General features: G+C 45.2%; 1 protein-coding gene across 3 annotated transcripts in view; it reads left to right on the forward strand.

Moving 5' to 3' along the window:
- The window catches only part of ADGRD2 (adhesion G protein-coupled receptor D2), a 126382-nt gene that overhangs the window by 39495 nt on the left and 65449 nt on the right, over positions 1 to 21438 (forward strand). For all 3 annotated transcript variants that reach the window (XR_011364778.1, XM_069985986.1, XM_069985985.1), the window contains exons 16-18: positions 4675 to 4777; positions 8685 to 8838; positions 18758 to 18891. Coding sequence is in view for 2 of the 3 variants with exons in the window: in XM_069985986.1 (XP_069842087.1) it covers positions 4675 to 4777; positions 8685 to 8838; positions 18758 to 18891 (391 nt within the window). In the remaining variant the exon portion in view is untranslated. The remainder of the gene's footprint in view (positions 1 to 4674; positions 4778 to 8684; positions 8839 to 18757; positions 18892 to 21438) is intronic.

The raw sequence follows: 21438 nt of genomic DNA on the forward strand, positions 1-21438 counted from the left end.
AACCTGCGAGACAAACAATTTAGGCTCCGCACATTTCTAGCAACTTCCTTCCCTTCCTCCCTCCTGTAGGCTCCCATAGTAACTGCACTGTTTGGTGTAATGTGCAGTAAAGTGAGTAGGAATGTGGGATGCCCCCTGTATGTAGGATTCCCTGCTGTGCCCCCATGAGCTAATAATGGCCCCAGAGGTGCCCCCATACAATAATAATGCCCCCAGAGGTGCCCTCATGAGCTAATTATGCCCCCAGAGGTGCCCCCATGAACAAATAATGGCCCCAGAGGTGCCCTCATGAGCTAATAATGCCCCCAGAGGTGCCCTCATGAGCTAATAATGCCCCCAGAGGTGCCCCCATGAACTAATAATGCCCCCAGAGGTGCCCCCATCAACTAATAATGCTCCCAGAGGTGCCCCCATGAGCTAATAATGCCCCCAGAGGTGCCCCATGAGCTAATAATGCCCCCAGAGGTGGCCCCCATACAATAATAATGCCCCCAGAGGTGCCCTCATGAGCTAATTATGCCCCCAGAGGTGCCCCCATGAACAAATAATGGCCCCAGAGGTGCCCTCATGAGCTAATAATGCCCCCAGAGGTGCCCTCATGAGCTAATAATGCCCCCAGAGGTGCCCCCATGAACTAATAATGCCCCCAGAGGTGCCCCCATGAGCTAATAGTGCCCCCAGAGGTGCCCCCATGAACTAATAATGCCCCCAGAGGTGCCCCCATATACTAATGATGCCCCCAGAGGTGCCCCCATATACTAATAATGCCCCCAGAGGTGCCCCCATGAACTAATAATGCCCCCAGAGTTGCCCCCATCAACTAATAATGCCCCCAGAGGTGCCCCCATGAGCTAATAATGCCCCCAGAGGTGCCCCCATGAGCTAATAATGCCCCCAGAGGTGGCCCCCATGAACTAATAACGCCCACAGAGTTGCCCCCATGAACTAATAATGCCCCCAGAGGTGCCCCCATACAATAATAATGCCCCCAGAGGTGCCCACATGAGCTAATAGTGCCCCAGAGGTGCCCCCAAGAACTAATAATGCCCCCAGAGGTGCCCCCATACAATAATAATGCCCCCAGAGGTGCCCCCAAGAACTAATAATGCCCCCAGAGGTGCCCCCATACAATAATAATGCCCCCAGAGGTGCCCCCAAGAACTAATAATGCCCCCAGAGGTGCCCCCATGAGCTAATAATGCCCCCAGAGGTGCCCCCAAGAGCTAATAATGCCCCCAGAGGTGGCCCCCATGAACTAATAACGCCCACAGAGTTGCCCCCATGAACTAATAATGCCCCCAGAGGTGCCCCCATACAATAATAATGCCCCCAGAGGTGCCCCCATATACTAATAATGCCCCCAGAGGTGCCCACATGAGCTAATAGTGCCCCAGAGGTGCCCCCAAGAACTAATAATGCCCCCAGAGGTGCCCCCATACAATAATAATGCCCCCAGAGGTGCCCCCAAGAACTAATAATGCCCCCAGAGGTGCCCCCATACAATAATAATGCCCCAGAGGTGCCCCCAAGAACTAATAATGCCCTCAGAGGTGCCCCCATATACTAATAATGCCCCCAGAGGTGCCACTAAAAAAACAAACATCCTACTCACCTAATCGGCGCTGTGTAGCTGCAGGCAGCAGCTCTCCTCCTCCTCTTCGGGCTCCATCTTGCGAGCCGCAGGGACGGGACTTCCGGCAGACGTGATGACGTCACATCCTCACGCCTGCCGGAGAGGTCACGGCCCGGCCTCCCATAGGCTGCTGGTATGAAGTGCCGGCAGCCTATGGGAGAGAATACAGGAGGAGGACGCTGACAGGTCCTTCTCCTGTATTCTGATCGCATTGATGTTCCGCCCGCTCACTGTGCGGGCAGAACATCAAAGCGATCTGTGCATCCCGAGAAGCTGCGCGGCCGCAGCTTCTCGGGATGCTTAAAGTGACACTGTCACAAGTGGCAAGGGGGGGCCGTGCGGGCCCCCCTAGCGTAGGGGCCCGGTCGCCATGGCGACCCCGGCGACCCCTATAGCTACACCACTGTATATATATATATATATATATATATATATATATATATATATTACCATCATACTGCTACTAAACAAAGCCCACTGTAGTGAGATCAACATCATATATTGTGAACGACAAATACCACCACACAATGACCACATATTACCACCACATAGTTCGAAAATAAACCAGTGTTACCACTACACAAGGGACAAATAATACTGTCCATGTTACCACTGCTTAATGACTGAAAAATAACACCGGTACTGCTGAAGAATAAAAAACAGAATCTGACACTACCTCCATATAGTGACCATATAATGATTATGTTGCACTTACATCCAGTCACTCACAGGGGGCATTTTCTCAGAGTGGTTCACTTTCCCTTGTCTTCTTCATTAAGTCTGGACCATTACGAAGTCATTTTTTATAGAGATGAGTAAACTTCTGCATTTGATTACCCATGCCTGAAGAAGTTGGAAGTAGCCCTAAGGCTGCCTGGAAAACATGGATACAGCCAAAGGTTGTATCCATTTTTTCTAGCACTCCTTAGTACTGTATCAAACCACGGGTAATCAAATGCTGCGCGGTCAGGTACCGGCGAGTGCTCAAGGTTTGCTCATTTCTATTTTTTTAGACTTTATCTGTCGGACAAACATTTTAGATTCTGCACTTTTCCACCACTCTCCTCCTCAGCTTTATACAAACTCTAAAATCCATAGTGCCCCAAATAGGAATAGTTCCCTTTATTTAAAGGAGAAGTTGGCTGTTTGAAAAATTTTTCATCTTGCTGGGGGGAACATAACAAACAATCACAACTCACTTCTCCCCATGGCATTGCAGCGCTGGATTGATGCACCAAATAACTCTGTCGGGCTCTGTGATCCCCTGCACAGCTGATGTCATGACTTGATTGATGGATTGCCTGCTCAGCCAGTCAATGACTAGGGTGGGACACTACTGCAGTCACTGATTGGCTGAGCGTTCAATCCATCAGCAGGGACAGTCATTTTCCCTCGAGTTGTGACATAATAAGAACTCGGGGGAAAATGCCTTCCAGTGGGGATACTGGGGCCTGTGAGAGGGGAGAGGTAGGTCATGATTTTTTTTAATGTTCTTCTGGTGGATGTGAAACTTTTCAAATCCCCAGATGTTTCCTTTAAGACCCACATAGTAATTGGCTCCTTCTGTTCCTTCATGCTGTAAATGTGGTGGTCGCTGCTGCGCTGCGACCGGTCACCTGCTAGATGGTACTGCTGATGCCGCTACTGTGGTGGTTGGTCGGTGGAGTATAGCTCAGCTAGGTAGTAGGTTGTCGTGAAGCCAGTGCTAACTAAGCACACAGGTGTGATGGTATACCTTCTTTTAGTGTGTGGCTGGCTATACTTTTCCCCAATGGTCGGTGACCTGCCGGGCTGTCCCTTGGGCGCCCATGATGGTGGTCCAGAGTGGAGATATGACCCACCCGGACTGTTGGTACCGCCACCAACAGAAAGGGGTAATGACCAAAGGACGGTGTAGCTTGTGTGTAGGTACTGGTGCAATGATCACTGAGTCCCAGTAGAATGAATAATCTTTACTTTTTACTTACAAGTCTTCTGAAATACAGGAGAATAATACTTGACTGATACAGACTTGCTCTCACTGGATCTGTACTGAGTGTTGCTGAGCTAGAAAGTAAGATAGCCGTGCTGACTTAACGTGCTAAGAAGAGTAGAGAGTTCAGAGAAGTGGAGAGGAGTTTGCCGTTAGAGTCCCAACCCAATTTTGTACTGTGCTCTGCCAGAACTTTAGAAGAAGAAGAATACTTGAGAAGTGAATACTTGAAAGAAGAAGAATACTTGTACCCGTGTGTTGACCTTTGTTGCTATAAACCACCTTTTGCACCGTAGTGTTGAGTTACCTCTCCTGCCAGGGTGACACAAGCCCCAGTCCTAGTTACCTGAGTTGAGAAAAGTGTCCGAAGTTTTCTGGTGTCACCTGCACTGTGAGATAGAGTACTTAGACCTTTGCGGTAGCTTTGCTCTATCCGGATCAGTTCCTCTGCTTTAGGATACTGTCCTGCACTTTTAGAGATGTTCACGGCGTGGGTTGGGGTGTTCTCTGACTTGTCCCCACTTTAGTGTTTAACACTGCATCGTTAGTGGAAGTGTTGCTTTAAGAAAGAAAGTCTCTGTGTTTACCATAGGTGTTTGTACACTACAGCTGGTCTGTCCCGGACAGGGAACCTGGCAGAGCCAGGCTCCTGGCTAAACTCAGCAGGCATGCCTGATCTGTGTGTCTTGCTCCACTGAGAACCAGAGAAGAACTGAACTGCTCTTCCTCTCCCCATGTGACTACTTCCTACAGGGTATATGTAACAACCTCTGTGAGTGGTGGAGAAGAGAGTGTGTGATGAGAAGAAAATAGAAATAGGCAAAGAAAGAACAGCATCTCTCATTTGTGCACAGACCATGTGGTACAAAAGCAGTAACCCTTAGGTGACAACAGCTGTGCAATATATATACATAAGTACACATAGTGACATCTAGTTGCAAAACTTATACATAACTTCATCACCACTTTTGAAGTTCCAGGCTTTTGCGAGGGGTGTTCAAAACAGAAACACCGGTGGTGGGATACCACATAAATGCCCTCCTTTTTACTTAATTCCCTTTTGTTTCAGAGTTCCTAAATCAGAGAGAACAACTGTTCACAAGAATCTGATATTTGCTCTGGCTGCTGCAGAAGCATTGCTCATTTTCAGTGAGATGGCGGAAAGTAATAAGGTTGGTATTACAGCTGGGTAATAAAAAAGCATATGTGTAGATATACCCTTAGAGAAGTCCCACAAACTGTAAAATCGGAGGGGGTAAGAAAATAACAAACAAGTGAATTCACCATTCCCCGTGCCTCTGTAGCGCCGCTCCAGGATCCCGTTCATATCAGCCGGGGTCCTACATCTGTGCTATCTACAATGGCACAACCCTGGTGATTGCCGGCACAGCCAATCGGTGACTGGGGCATCACTGATTCGCTATGCAGGCAATCGCTCCGCCAGGCGGTGACATTGCTGCTGCAGGAGTCGGGTTTGTGATGTACCTGGTTTTCTGCAGAATATGACAGCCGGCGGCGATGAATGGGCCCCCGGACAGATGAATTATTAGTTTTTTTTCTCACCCACCTCACCCGCCTGCCATTTTTTTTATCATATGTGGGACTTTCTCTTTAAGGGCTCATGCACACTGAGCAAAATACGAGGAATTGAAGAGTAATCCGCTCTTAAATTCTGCTTGAAATTCCTCCAGTAAAAGAATGAACAAAGCAATGTCTCATTGTGTTCAATGGGATTTCCACTTTGTTGTTCACACTGCAGAATTTCCGTGCAGAATTTTTTGCTGCAGATCTGCTTTCTGCCCAAAGAAATGACATGTCACTTCATTGGCGGATTCTGCTAGAGGATTCTGCCTATTTTAAGTATTCACCCAAAAATTTGCATAATCCGGGATTAGCGCCCAATTTATCATTTGCGACTTTTTAAAAAGTCGCATAAACAGGCGCAGGCTTACGTCTGGTCAGTACCAGGGGAATAAAACTGCCCAATTTTTTCATATTTGTGCCTTTTTTGCACCTTTTTAATTAGATACATTTACTAATCAGTCACAAGCTATTGGAACAAAATACACACCAATTTCCATTGGAATAGTTGCACATATTAGACTCCTTAGTAATTGTCTCCCATAGTGCCTCTTATATAAGACACTGTCCTATTTCTGGGGATGCGCAAAAGAGGAGCCCGTGGAGCCCCATTGAAGAGTCTCAAAACACAGGACTAGCAAGATATCCCTCCGGAAAGGACCCAGCCAAGGGGGGGGGGGGTATCATGCTAGTCCTGTGTTTTCAGACTCTTCAATGAGGCTCCACGGGCTCTTCTTTTGCATGTTTCCCAGGGGTCAATGCACCTAGGACTTCACTGCATTGAGTGCTTTCACTAGCAGCCGGCAGTGTTGTCGTTTAGCTGGTCTCCCTGAGTTCAGCAATCTGTTTCTCTTATGGCTCTACTAGGCATTGCTCCCACCTAGCCAGAATCCTGCTCCACACTGATGAGGGGCAACACCCCGAAACAGCTGTATGGGGATGGTTACCTGGCCTTGGTTTATCCCTTGTCATTACACTGACTTATAGGGCCACTTAATATGGTGGATTTGGTGGTTTCCTAACAGGAGATGCCCCTTGGCTGGGTCCTTTCCGGAGGGATATCTGGCTAGTCCTGTGTTTTGAGACTCTTCAGTGAGGCTCCACGGGCTCCTCTTTTGCATACTCATGTTTCCCAGGGGGCAATGCACCTAGGACTTCACTGCATTGAGTGCTTTCACTAGCAGCCGGTAGTGTTGTCGTTTGGCTGCTCTCCCTGAGTTCAGCAATCCGTTTCTCTTATTTCTGGGGAAACACGACATGTAGCCGGCATTCTTTTTCATCACCTGAAAAGATTCCAAGGTGACACCAACAATATTGCTAAATTGGGTATTGTTGCAGGTATTCCCAGCTGATAGTGACTACCTTTGGTGATACTTGGCAGAATTTGGCTTTCCATAGCTAGGATATGGTAATCAACACCCCATAAGATTATTATTATTTTTTTCTTTTCTATACTGCAAGACATTAGGCTGGGTAAGTGGTAGTGCTTTATCCTATAGGTTTGTCATGCTTCATAACACTACTGTGAAAAGACAAATATGGCCAGAAAAAGAGAGCTAATGGTGTAGTGATTTTTAACTGGCATGAATAGGGGGTCAATGTAGGACATCGCTGGTGGGTTTGTACCTTTTTACTCTTGAAAAAAGGAAACGGTGCAAATAGGTAACATAATTGAGTGAAAAAGATTGTACATCTCATCCTGTTATTATTTACATATAAAAATGTGATTTTATAGCAGATTTTCCCCATGTAAACCATAGCTGACCTTTTTCATAGTTAATGAATATTATCTAAGTCTTTAGTGCATATGTTCCATGTCTTTTATATCGAGTAGTTGGACCTTTTTTTTTTTTTTTAATTCTTGGGTATAAACAAGTCTGCTATAAAAAACATGCCCACTTTACAGGCCCCTCACTCAATCTGTCCCCACAGTGCCCGATACTAGCTGAGCCCACTTGCCCACTTTGCAATAACCCATATGCGTTTGGTAGATCTACAATAACAGAATGTATACCTGCCTGGGATAAACATATCTATCCTAAGATAATAAGAAGGGAAATACTAAAAGGTCAGACTAGATGGACCAGGAGGTCTTTTTCTGCGGACAGTCTTCTATGTTTCAGTGTAACCCAATTGGCCAGTGACTTCCTGTGGGTCAAGATGAAATCCAGGACCTGGTGGACACAGCAGGGGATCAGTGCAGGAAAGAATGTTCATTTTTTTATGGTATACTGTATTACACGGAACGATAATTGTCCAGATTGGCCCGATACGGCCGGTTATTGCTCCGTGTAATACAGACATTGATCAGCCAATGAAACGATTATCGGCTGATCGTTTCTTCAGGTCCAGACCTAAAATCATCGGCCTGATAACATAGAAGCAGTTTGTAGATACAGGATGGAACTGCAGATTCCCATAAAGCAGTAGCGTAGTACAACAGGCTAGAATAGAAAAGCAGGGCTGCTGTCAGAGGTCTGTGTGGTCACATGACAGCAATGGCGAACGAGTATTCAGCATGGACCAATCAGGAAGTGAGAATCACAGAGCTGTGCAGAAGGATAGAGACAGAAACTTTTCTATACAGCAGTGTGAATGGCTGAGTGTAAGTGCAGGCACATTATAGCAGCAGTGTATATAGCTGAGTGTGAGTGCAGACGCTTTATAGCAGGAATGGAGAGGATGGGAAACACAAGGTCTGACAGAGACTGCAGGGAGAAATGAACAGGGTTTATGTGTGCACATACATGCAGCACTCTCCGTCCAGGGAGAGAGGGGTTACAGCCATGAAGAGATTACTTCCACCATCCTTTCCCCTGATGCAAGCCCCAGCCTGAAGTGGATCTGCTATGATTTGGAAGGTGAGGGAGACTTCCTGGGTCAGAGTACAGTGCTGTAGACCACACTATGCAGACCATCCCCTCCCCCACTCCCGTCCCATTCAGTACAGGGAGCTCTTAAACCAAAGCAATGCTCTTAAAACAAGTCACAATTTTGAAAAATTATGAGCTCTTCTTGCAAGACGCTCTTAATCCAAGTTACTCTTAAACCGAGGTGTCACTCTATTTTTACAAAGGAAGAGTTGTTGTTTTATTCTTTAGCTAAGTTAGCTCTATTTGACCCCAGCTGAATTGAAATACATATTCGTTTCTAAAATACTGAAAATGTATTTTCATTTATAGGGTTCTTTGACCCCACAAAATTCTTCTATATACTTACAGTATGCCATAAAGAAAAAAATTAACATTCCAATAACCTCTGTCTCTTATTTTCATCTTTTATTGTTGTTCAAATATGTCACAGTACAATATGAAAATAAGAGACAAAAGGTTAGTGGTGTAGAATGCAGTAAGAGCTAATACCAGATAAATGAAGCGTTTTCAACACAACAACAAAAAAATGCCAGTAACAATCACATCAGCATTGAGTTCAACCATTTGAGGCCAATGTAAATTTAAATCTTGTTTTTTTTTTTCTCCTTTTTTCCCCTTCTATTAGGTTGCTTGTGTTACAGTTACAGCCTGCCTTCATCTTTTTTTTATGGCGGCTTTTGCATGGATGTTGGTTGAAGGCCTACTGTTATGGAGTAAAGTTGTTGCAGTTAACATGAGCGAAGACAGAAGAATGAAATTTTACTACATCACTGGATGGGGTGACGTTTTCTTTTATTTATTTCATAATTTATATAGATTTAATGGCTTTGGGCATTTTTTGTTTATTTTTTGCTTTGTAGTTATTATGGTGCAAAAAACATTTTCTCCATAGATCTTCTACAGCTTGCTGTAGGAGCTCTATTTTCTCACTACACAGTCTATTATTCTCCCCTGCAAACTGTCTTTGTGTGTACTTTCCAACCTCTTTCTTTCCAACCTAAGTTAGCTGTCCTCCAAGATTTCTTTTACCCTGTCCACATGCTGAGCTGGTATCATTCCCTTTCCATGCGTCTATATCTAAACCTAAGAGAGAGACACAGCTAAATGGTTGGGAATTCTTAATGAAGACTATGGGGGAGATTTATCAAAGGGTGTAAAATTTAGACTGGTGCAAACTGCCCACAGCAACCAATCACAGTTTAGCTTTCCTTTCAGCACTTCAAATAGCAAACATAAGCAGCGATCGGCACTACAAGTCCCAATAAATCACCTTGAAATTGGCTGGTGCAGTGGCAGACAAGCACAGGATGATATCAACTCTGGTGGTGCTCACTCCACATAAGAAATCATGCCAGCACATGTAATAAATCCAAAGAAATAGCAGTGGCGACTCACCAATCAGATGACTTGTGCAGATATTTTTATTCAACGCTTGGACATAAACATCGGGCGGACGCCAGACAGGTGCAGGTTACAAGCTCGTTTCACACTATCGCGCTTCAACAGACCCCTCCCACTGGCTACGTCACCCCTGTATAAATACTCCCAACAACAGTGACGTGAACAGACATGTGATCATAATTAAACAACATATACACACAGTTTTAAAAACAATGGTACTTAGCAGCTATTCATATAAGGAAGCTACGATCTACCTTCTCGTTAAGGCCGCCTGGACCCTCTGCCCCTGTTCGTAAGATCCACTCAGTCTCGGCTTTCAGTAAAGCACGGTGTCTATTTACTCCATCACGTGCTAACACTCTTTGTATGCCGGCTACTTGTATTTCTGACATGTCACTAGCGTGTGTCTCTCTCATATGCTGAATTAGCCTAGGGGCTCCCACTCCAGATCTGATTGAATAAAAGTGTTCTCTTATTCTTACGTGTAGTGCCCGTTTAGTTTGGCCTATATAGAATCTACCACATTTACAAGAAATTACATAGACCACATGATCCGTTTTGCAGCAGATAAAATCTTTCACCTGAATATGTACACCATTAACAGATAGATCCGTACCTTTAATCATGTATCTACACCACTTACATGAACAGCATCTATGGTTTCCTTTCAAATCATTACGGAGCCAAATAGATTGCGGTTTCATGGCCATTTTACTGTGAACCAGGACATCTTTTAAACTGGTACTGCGCCTGAAAGCAACGAAGGGTTTTTCTTTCGCCCATTCACCCAATGATTTGTCATCTTTCAAAAGGTACCAGTACTTTGCAATAGCTTTGCGTATCTCCTTCGCCATGGGTGACAACTTGAAGGAGAACGCAAAACGTGTAGTTTTTTTTTATTTTTTTTTTATTTAGACTGTAGCAGCAATTGTTCACGATTTTTCTCCTTTGCTTTACGCAATGCTTGATCTAATAGTTTCTCAGGGTAGCCTCTATGGAGTAAACGCTGTTTTAATGATAGGGCTTGTTCAGTGAAGGACTCTATTGTGCTGTTGATCCTGCGTAAACGCAGGAACTGCCCATAGGGTACTGCCTTTTTTGTACTGTCCGTATGGTAACTGTTGAAGTGTAATAAAGAATTCGAAGCTGTGGGTTTTCTGTAACCTCTTGTACTCAGCCTATCATTTTCTTTTGTTACTATAACATCCAAAAATTCCATTTCATGTGTATCGATTTTGCTAGCGAATAACATATTCATTTCATTTGTTTGATTTAGATGTGTTATAAATTCACTAAAATCTTCTCTGGACCCTGTCCAAACGATAAAAATATCGTCCACAAATCGTGAGTAGAACTGTATGTATTTGATAAACCGATTATGCATAGAAAAGATGTATTTCATCTCAAATACAGCAAGAAAGAGATTGGCCACACTGCGGGCCACCGGAGTGCCCATGGCAACTCCGGAGGTCTGCAGAGACCAATCTCCCTCAAACTTAAACGCGTTGTTAGTAAGGATCAAGTCCAAAGAGTCACAGACGAACTGTATATATTTTCTACTCTTGTCTGTTCTTTCGAGCAGAAAACGTATACTGTCAATCCGAACATTTTGCGGAATCCGTGTATATAATGATTTAACATCAATCGATGCTAAGAAGGAATCACTTCCACAAACACAATCCCCCAGACCGCCCAAAAACTCATTTGTATCTTTTACCAAGGAGGGAACATTTGCAAGCAAGGGGTTCAGGAGCCAATCAATAAATTGCGATAGTGGCTCTAAAACTGACCACACTCCAAAAACTATAGGGCGGCCTGGGGGATTGTGTAGGGTTTTATGGATTTTTGGTAAAAAATACCAGTGGGGTGTACTGTAAGATAATGGCAACAATTTACGTACTGTACTCTCTGTAAGTAGACCCCTCTCCATCTGCGTTCTTAAAAAGCTCTGCAATTTGGAAAAAATTTTACCAGTAGGGTCAGAAGAAATCTTTTTATAATTTGTAGTATCCATCAATTCACGGTGGGCTTCCATTCTGTAATATTCAGTGGACATTATTTCTACCCCCCCACCCTTATCTGCTCCCTTTATAGTGATGAGAGAATATATACAGTTCGTCTGTGACTCTTTGGACTTGATCCTTACTAACAACGTGTTTAAGTTTGAGGGAGATTGGTTTCTGCAGACCTCCGGAGTTACCATGGGCACTCCGGTGGCCTGCAGTGTGGCCAATCTCTTTCTTGCTGTATTTGAGATGAAATACATCTTTTCTATGCATAATCGGTTTATCAAATACATACAGTTCTACTCACGATTTGTGGACGATATTTTTATCGTTTGGACAGGGTCCAGAGAAGATTTTAGTGAATTTATAACACATCTAAATCAAACAAATGAAATGAATATGTTATTCACTAGCAAAATCGATACACATGAAATGGAATTTTTGGATGTTGTAGTAACAAAAGAAAATGATAGGCTGAGTACAAGAGGTTACAGAAAACCCACAGCTTCGAATTCTTTATTACACTTCAACAGTTACCATACGGACAGTACAAAAAAGGCAGTACCCTATGGGCAGTTCCGGCGTTTACGCAGGACCAACAGCACAATAGAGTCCTTCACTGAACAAGCCCTATCATTAAAACAGCGTTTACTCCATAGAGGCTACCCTGAGAAACTATTAGATCAAGCATTGCGTAAAGCAAAGGAGAAAAATCGTGAACAATTGCAACTACAGTCTAAATAAAAAAAAAAAAGAAAAAAACTACATGTTTTGCGTTCTCCTTCAAGTTGTCACCCATGGCGAAGGAGATATGCAAAGCTATTGCAAAGTACTGGTACCTTCTGAAAGATGACAAATCATTGGGTGAATGGGCGAAAGAAAAACCCTTCGTTGCTTTCAGGCGTAGTACCAGTTTAAAAGATGTCCTGGTTCACAGTAAAATGGCCATGAAACCGCAATCTATTTGGCTCCGTAATGATTTGAAAGGAAACCATAGATGCGGTTCATGTAAGTGGTGTAGATACATGATTAAAGGTACGGATCTATCTGTTAATGGTGTACATATTCAGGTGAAAGATTTTATCTGCTGCAAAACGGATCATGTGGTCTACGTAATTTCTTGTAAATGTGGTAGATTCTATGTAGGCCAAACTAAACGGGCACTACACGTAAGAATAAAAGAACACTTTGATGGAGTGGGAGCCCCTAGGCTAATTCAGCATATGAGAGAGACACACGCTAGTGACATGTCAGAAATACAAGTAGCCGGCATACAAAGAGTGTTAGCACGTGATGGAGTAAATAGACACCGTGCTTTACTGAAAGCCGAGACTGAGTGGATCTTACGAACAGGGGCAGAGGGTCCAGGCGGCCTTAACGAGAAGGTAGATCGTAGCTTCCTTATATGAATAGCTGCTAAGTACCATTGTTTTTAAAACTGTGTGTATATGTTGTTTAATTATGCGGTTCAGGGAAGAAAAAGAGTGCTGCACCTCACACCTATGGCTGATACTAGTGCCGCTAGGCTAAATAAAAAACACATCAGAATTTTGTGTATGAATTGATCAAGCCATACTGCCCCATGTACCTCGTGCCGGTATCTGATACACATGGGTCCCTACACTAAGTCCACACCGTGCCAGTCAGTGGCCACCAACCCCGCAGGCACGCACAGTCAGGGAACGGGGGCCATGGGACGGCCCTATGACCCCCATGTCACAGGACCAGACCCAAAAACACCACACCAGAACCCGGCCAGCACCGCCGGCGGAGAAGGTCGCCCCCAAACAGCACAAGTTTGGATGAGGTGTTGCACTTACCATAGCTGTGGCAAACAGAATGGGAAAAAAACAGGAGGGATTAAAACCATGTGCACTCAGGTGTCTCCTGCTAATTGCGGTCATGTGGGTCTCACCAGGAGGAGTGCAAAACACGGAGAAAAGAGAGAAACAAAATGCGGTTTAGGGAAGAAAAAGAGTGCTGCACCTCACACCTATGGCTGATACTAATGCCCCTAGGCTAAATAAAAAACACATCAGAATTTTGTGTATGAATTGATCAAGCCATACTGCCCCATGTACCTCGTGCCGGTATCTGATACACATGGGTCCCTACACTAAGTCCACACCGTGCCAGTCAGTGGCCACCAACCCCGCAGGCACGCACAGTCAGGGAACGGGGGCCATGGGACGGCCCTGCGACCCCCATGTCACAGGACCAGACCCAAAAACACCACACCAGAACCCGGCCAGCACCGCCGGCGGAGAAGGTCGCCCCCAAACAGCACAAGTCTGGATGAGGTGTTGCACTCACCATAGCTGTGGCAAACAGAATGGGAAAAAAACAGGAGGGATTAAAACCATGTGCACTCAGGTGTCTCCTGCTAATTGCGCTCTCTGAACAGCTCGCACTCCTTTATAAGACCCACATGACCAAAATTAGCAGGATATGCCTGTGCTCACATGTCTGGACCCTATGTCTTCCCCATTCTGTGAGAGCAGCAATGGTAAGTGTAATACCATATCCATACTTGTGTCGTTTAGGGGCAGCCTTCCCCGCCGGTGGTGCTGGCTGGGTTTTGGTGGGGCTTTTTGGGTCTGGTCCTGTGACATTGGGGTTGCAGGGCCATTCCATGGCCTCCCTTCCCTGCACGTGCACGCTTTGCGGGGTTGGCGGTCGCTGACCGACACGGTGTGGAGTTAGCGTAGGGACCCGTGTGGACCAGAGGACCTGCGCGGTGGTACACGGGGCAATATGGCTTGATCAATTCATATACAGACACTTGTTGATTTTTAATATAGGCCTAGCGGCATTAGTATCAGCCATAGATAGGATGTGCAGCCGTTCCTTTCTCTCCAGTTCGTTGTTTAATTATGATCACATGTCTGTTCACGTCACTGTTGTTGGGAGTATTTATACAGGGGTGACGTAGCCAGTGGGAGGGGTCTGTTGAAGCGCGATAGCGTGAAACGAGTTTGTAACCTGCACCTGTCTGGCGTCCGCCCGATGTTTATGTCCAAGCGTTGAATAAAAATATCTGCACAAGTCATCTGATTGGTGAGTCGCCACTGCTATTTCTTTGGATTTATTTCCTTTCAGCACTGCCTAAAGCTGAGCTGTGATTGGTTGCTGTGGGTAGTTTGCACCAGTCTAAATTTTACACCCTTTGATAAATCTCCCCCTAAGAGTTGTTTCATAATGGAGTTAGAACAATTCCTGTAAAACAATCCATAGTCTTTAAAGTGAATGTACCATCGGGTGTTGCATATGAATAGACTGGTGCAGGAATGGGAGGAAACCCATGCCCCTCTATAACATGGCTCATTTAGAACCAATGGAGCCATGTCAATAAGGTTGGTGGGGTTACCCCCCACTTGGGCGGGCTGGCCCGCCTCCAGTGCTTCACCCTGGGCCGGTGCTCGGTAATAGAACGGTGCCGTGCACGTCCAGTTCAAATTAAGAACCGTGGCACCAGCTTCCCTGCGCTGGTGCCATTCTATTCATATGCAACACTTAGGGCCCGTTTAGATTACGGATTCGGTGTGGACATTCCACTAGGAACTTTTACCCACGGACTTCCTCCTATTATATCTTTGAATAGGAAGGGCTCGCGTGCCTCCGCTCTCTGCGCCTCTCTGCTCAAAGAATTGACATGCTGATTCATTGAGCAGAGAGCGGAGGTGTGCGAGCCCTCCCATTCAAAGACATTGCAGGAGGGATTCAGCACGGAAGTTCCCGTTGTAATCTTTGTGCCAAATTCGTAGTGGGAATGGGCTCTTAAAACGAATGCACCTGATGGTACATTTACTTTAACCCCTTAACGACCAAGGGTATACATTTATGCCCCCGCAACCTGAGCCTTAACACAGTAGGGTGTAAATGTTACCCTGCCGGGGAACCACGCTGGCCTATACAGTAGAGATAAAATGTCAGTTTTATCGTAAAGTGCATTACATAAACACAGAACCCCCCCAAACTTTCCGTAATTGCATCATTTATCCCAAATTCACCCCATAAATAATATTTTGGGGGTTCCGTCATTAATTTTATGGTAGATAGGCTGCATTGCAAAGTACACCTGTTCCTGAAAAAACACAAGACCTCACATGGCCCTGTTGATGGAAAAATAAAAGAGTTATAGTTTTAGAAGGCGAGGAGGAAAAAACGAAAACACAAAAATGTAAATTGGCCCGGTCCTTAAAGAGGACCTGTCACCCCCCGTGTCGGGGGTGACAGGCTCCTGACCCCCTGCTAAATCCCCCTATACTCACCTAATCGCGCCGGGTCCCACTTCCTGATCCGGTCGGGTCATGGAGATATCAGCTCCTGAAGCCCGGTGCGCGCGCACACAGCAGAGTCCGACGTTCATAGAGAATGAATGGGGAGTCAGATGCTCCGTCATTCTCTATGGGCATCGGACTCTCCTGTGAGCACGCGCGCCGGCCTTCGGGAGCTGAAATCTCTGTGACCCGACCGCATCAGGAAGCGGGACCCGGTGCGATTAGGTAAGTATAGGGGGCTGTAACGGGAGGTCAGGAGCCTGTCACCCCGGCACAGGGGGTGACAGGTAATCTTTAAGGCCATTTTGGGCTCTGTCCTTAAGGGGTTAAAGAGGTTGTCCAGGGTGTGTTCTATCATAGTTAACCAGTGATGTAGGAATATGGATTATAGTGGTCACAGCTGGGACTGGGCCAATAAATAAGGGCTGTTTAGAGGCCCTCTCATCACAGTAAGGTTGGCTGCTTATGCCTAACCTGCTCAATTTCAACTCCAGTGTTCAGCAGTTTGTGCAGCAGCACTGACAGGATAAGAGGTATCACACAGGTTAACGGTCAAGGAAATAAAGTCATAAAACAAGAGGCTGCAATGACAGGAGCAGAAGGGAAATATGTGTTAACATCCTGCTCTCAATTTCGTATCTGCATATGCTGTTCACCAACAATAGTAATAAAAAAATAATTTTAACTCTTTATTAGCTATGAGTAGTAAAACTAGGGATGGTCCGAACCTGGTTCGGACGGGGTTTGTACGAATCCGAACCCTCTGCAATGGTTACCGCTGTCTGCCCGCTCCGTGCAGCGGGCGGATCCGCGGGAGGAAAGCCTGGAAAACTGGGATACAACCATAGCCATAGGCTGTATCCCAGTTTTCCAGGCGGTCCTCCTGCTGTATCCACCCGCTGCACGGAGCGGCCAGAAAGCGGGAATCTGATGCCGAGCGTTCGGGTTCAGCCAAACCCGAACCTCGGCGGGTTCGGACCATCCCTAAGTAAAACCAATCTATACATCACCAGGTTAATATTAGCATTACAGCTCTCTGATCTTTAGCTCCACGCCCCTCTCTCCTGCCCACTAAATACAGCAGTATGAACCTGGGCAAATTTAAAATTAGTGAGGTGCATAAATCCCTGGATATTGATAGTAGTTAATGTAGCGGTAAAACATAATGTTTCTTTAGCTCTCTTTTTTATTTAGTTGTGGAGCTGTTAACAATGTGTTATTTGTGTGGAATATAATTGTATGTCATGCTGCAATACAATGTTCAATAAAATCTAGATTCTTCAGCTAATGGAATGTGCCGTTCTTTCACTTTATGTCTAAATATATCCACTAAATGGGAAAAATAATAATGGGAAATATTTACCAATTAGGTAGTGCAATAATCCTTTCAATATAGGAATTGGGCTCTGTTCACATAATAACTTTTGTTAACAGTGCATGGCAGTTTTGATGAACCAACTATTTTTATCGGGACATTTAGGGAGAGGGAGTTGTTGTTTACAGCATGCTGCCTTGTGCTGAACAATGCCACAAGCAGATGAGCAGACATGGAATGATGCAGAAGCTATTACTATACAGCAATGTTCTGTAGCAGCTTTGGGCAGGAAATTGGCAGGAGTCCTGTGAGAGTGGAGTGGGCAGGGTGGGGGCTAAGGGAAAGCAATGCATTCTAGGAATTGTAGCAACTGCTCAACCAGGAAGTAATGAAAGGGCATTGTAGGGGAGAGCATTATAGATGCATACAACAAAATGATGCTTTCATAAACTGGGGCACACAGGTAATCCTATATTTTTCTAAATCCTTTTTGTACCATAAATCATTCTACTACACATCGGGTTCTGTTGTGCTAGTAGCAATATATAATTTCATATGTGTTTGGGACTACTGTTTCACCACATCTATAACAATTTACTAACCTCATTCATATTGTAATAACTTTTCAATTGTCATAAGTACTCATGAAGTTTTTTTTCGTAGTAAAAAATGTAAAGTGGTCATTCGGTATTGTAGATCAGAATTCCTTAATTAACTGCCAATTATTCTGCAAATGAAGGGGAGAATACAGAGAATGAGGGTCACTGACTTAGGGTGGGTTCATACTGAGGAATTCTCGCGGATAATGTCCGGAATTCCACTGTCTGTCCGCGTGCACGGCTGCGCGGCTTTCCGCCAGCTCCATAGTCACCATTCTATAGGCCGGCGTATTCCGCTATCCGCTGAAAGAAGTGACACGTTACTTCTTTCGGCGGATAGCGGAATACGCTGGCCCATTGAATGGTGTCTATAGAGCCGTCGGAAAGGCGCGCGGCCGTGCGCACGGACAGACGGCGGAATTCCGCGGACATTATCTGCGAGAATTCCTCAGTATGAACCCACCCTAGGTATGATACAGTTTTGTCTCTTTCATGTTGTGGTATGGGGTGGGAATTTTTACACAACTTGTTAAGAAGTAGAAGAGTAGTGACCCCTGGCTTCTCTCCAGTAGGCAGGCATGCACGATATCACCCTACTTACTGTTCTTACAAGAAGGTAGCTCCTTACATTCACTGGGTTTTTTACATATGCCCCCTGCTTAGTATGTAGTTTCCATGCCACCCTCATGTAGGTCACCATGGAACCAGAAACTTAGAGTGCAGGGAATCCTGTCACTTAGAAAGGAGTCCCAGCTCCTCCATAGTAAGCAGCTTTGCCATTTACTGTGCATTGCCACTTAACTCCATACCCTTCAAGGCTGGGCATTAAGCACCTGCCCCAGGGAATAAAGAGCTAAAACCAAATCCGTGTCAAACCAAAACCAATCTGATGGCTAAATCTACAGCTTGGGAGATTCACTCATTTTAGCCACAGTATTTTATTTTGTTTTTTTTGGAGTATGAACCAGCATTTTCAGCTTTAAATATCAGTTATACTACGAATTATCTATAATATCCTTTAATGTTGTGTTTATAGTGTTAAAGGTAATGCTAAAAAGAGAATTCTGAATGTTATTAATGGATCTCTCTTTTTTTAGGCCTGCCAGTCATTATTGTAAGCGTGACCTTGGCAACCTCTTTTAATAAATATTTGGCAGATACTCACTGTTGGCTGAACGTTCATAGTGATATCATCTGGGCTTTTGTGGGACCCGTTCTCTTCATACTAACGGTATGTTTTTTGTATTCGCTCAGTGTTCTCTTTACACCTTGTATTTTCAGAAGTGTCAGAATGTACAGATATGTAAAATACTGCAGGAAAGAACTGTGCAAAATAAAGCAAACAATTATTTGCAATTTCCATTTATGTTAATTGCTTGTTTTTACAGAAAATATCCAAATTAGCGCTTCTCGGAATTTACATTTGTTCCCTTTGTTCAGGTAGAACAAATAGTTTTTTTTTCACCTTTACTGAAGAACATATGTGTTCCTGTGTTTTGTTCCGTAAAATTAAAATGGAAAAGTTTACAATGAAAGCAGAAAGTCATTGGAGTAGGAAAGCATCTGCTGGATACATCTATTTGTTTAGTTTTTTATTTTTATATTTTTTTTACTACTTGTGGTTTGCAATACTTGAAACTAAAATACAATTCCTGTTCGTAACGCCATCCGCAGCAAACAGATAACAATAAGAACCATAGCAAGAACAAAATAGGGTTTCTGCCTGGTGCTGTTTCATGTTACCAGGCCGGCACGGTAACAAGACAGTCTTGTGCTTGTTGATTGTTGATTCTCCTGCTCATCTGTTACTCAACAAAGGGATTTGTGACTGCTTTCTTCTTTTCTTAGTTACTAGCAGTCACATTCCCTATGAAAGACAGCCTGTTTTGAACCCCCTTTCTTCATGAGTCCTATAGGAGTTATGTACATCTTTTGGGCACCGCAGCATATTTCATAGTATTTTTCACAGCATATGTTTTAATAGAGAATTTATGCTTACCAAGCAAGCATGTATAAAACCTTTAACAAAGAAACATAGAAGATGTGTCAACCTTGTCCATCCTTATATTTTTTCCTTTATTAATATTATCTTAGGATAGATATGTTTATCCCAGACAGGTACTACAGGTATTTGCTGTAGATTTACGAACCACCTCTGCTGGAAGTTTGTTCCAAGTATCTACTATTTCAGTAAAGTAATATTTTTTCACAGTGCTTCAGATTGTCACGGTCACAGCGGTGGCCCGTGCTCCGGGCCGCCGCCGCGACCTCTCTCTGCCCCATGCAGCCGCCGGGGTCCGGCCCCTGTTCGGCCCCGGGGGGGGGCACCTTACCTCGCCCCACTCCTGTCTCCGTCTGTGCCGGCCGGCGCGCGCGTCCCCACCTCCTAGGGAGCGCGCACGCCAGCTGTCTCAGATTTAAAGGGCCAGTCCGCCCCTAATTGGAAGTTGCACTAATCACTCCCTATAAATCCCAGCATGCCCTGTCCCTCGTGTTGGAGCCTCTACATGCTTCCCATAGCGTTTGGCCCAGCTCCCTGTGGTTCCTGACCTCAGTCCTTGTTCCTGACCTCAGTCCTTGTTCCTTGTTCCCTGTCCGCTGACCCGGTCCCTAGTCCCTGTCCGCTGCCTTCCTTTTGTTCCTGAGTACTGTCTGCCACCTGCGATTACGCCTACAGACTTCTGCCTGCACTATCTTCTGCCTACTGCTCCTGCCACGCCTCGCCTGCCGTCACTAGCAACCAAGCCAGGGGTAGCGACTTGGGGGTTGCCTGCCGCAGCAAGTCCATCCCGCCTTGCGACGGGCTCTGGTGAAAACCAGCGGCCCCTTAGACTCCGCTCCCTGGTGAGGTTAGTGCCATCGCTAGTGACGGTTCAGTGGATCCACGACTCCAGGCGTTACACAGATATTTCCCCCGATTTACTCAGATTGTGCCCTTTGTTCTTGTATTGAGTTTCTTAATAAAAAAGCCCTTCCCACCTGAACCTGTGTAAATGTTTCGATCATGCCCCCTCTTCCCTTCTTTCCTCCAGACTATACAGATTTAGATCCTTAAAGGACCTCTGTACTGGCACTTTGCTGTCCCTGAACTGCTGGCATTACGTTGTAGAAGTATGCCGTTTCCGATTCAGGAGGTTGGCCTGTCTCCAGGTGCTTGTATTTAGAAGAAAAATGACTTTTTCAAGGTGGCACAGTGGGGCGGTCAGTCAAACTGGTGTACTATATAGAAATCCCGGCACTCACCATTTGCATCATCATATACTTTTATTCGGTTTCATAACCATGTGAACCATGTGAACCAGTTGACGAAGGCATATGGCCGAAACGCGTTCTGCTGTTCACATGGTTATGAAACCGAATAAAAGTATATGATGTTGCAAATGGTGAGTGCCGGGATTTCTATATAGTACATTGGATCTGGGACTGTGCTCCTTTCCTCGTGCACCACCAGCTGAAACGGAGTGCCGCTCTGATCCTTCTCAGTCAAACTGGTGTGGCCTAGAGCATCAGTGCCCTAGGCCTGCAGCGTCTCTATACCTTCCTTCATATAGCCCAGGGGCGTTCTGAAAGTGAAGGGAGGCGCCACAGGCCTAGGGCACTGATGCTCTAGGCCACACCAGTTTGATTGACAACTGCACCACGAGCCCAGAGCGGCGAGCTCTGAGGTGCTGGCTATTTAGGGGTGGCAAGTTCACTTTTTTCTTTTTTGATTTGTTTTATGCCTCACACCCTCCTCCATTTTTGTAGCCTGTCTTTGGACCGGTTCTATTTTATCAAT

This window comes from Dendropsophus ebraccatus, chromosome 10 (assembly GCF_027789765.1).
Source record: "Dendropsophus ebraccatus isolate aDenEbr1 chromosome 10, aDenEbr1.pat, whole genome shotgun sequence".
Taxonomy (NCBI): Eukaryota; Metazoa; Chordata; class Amphibia; order Anura; family Hylidae; genus Dendropsophus; species Dendropsophus ebraccatus.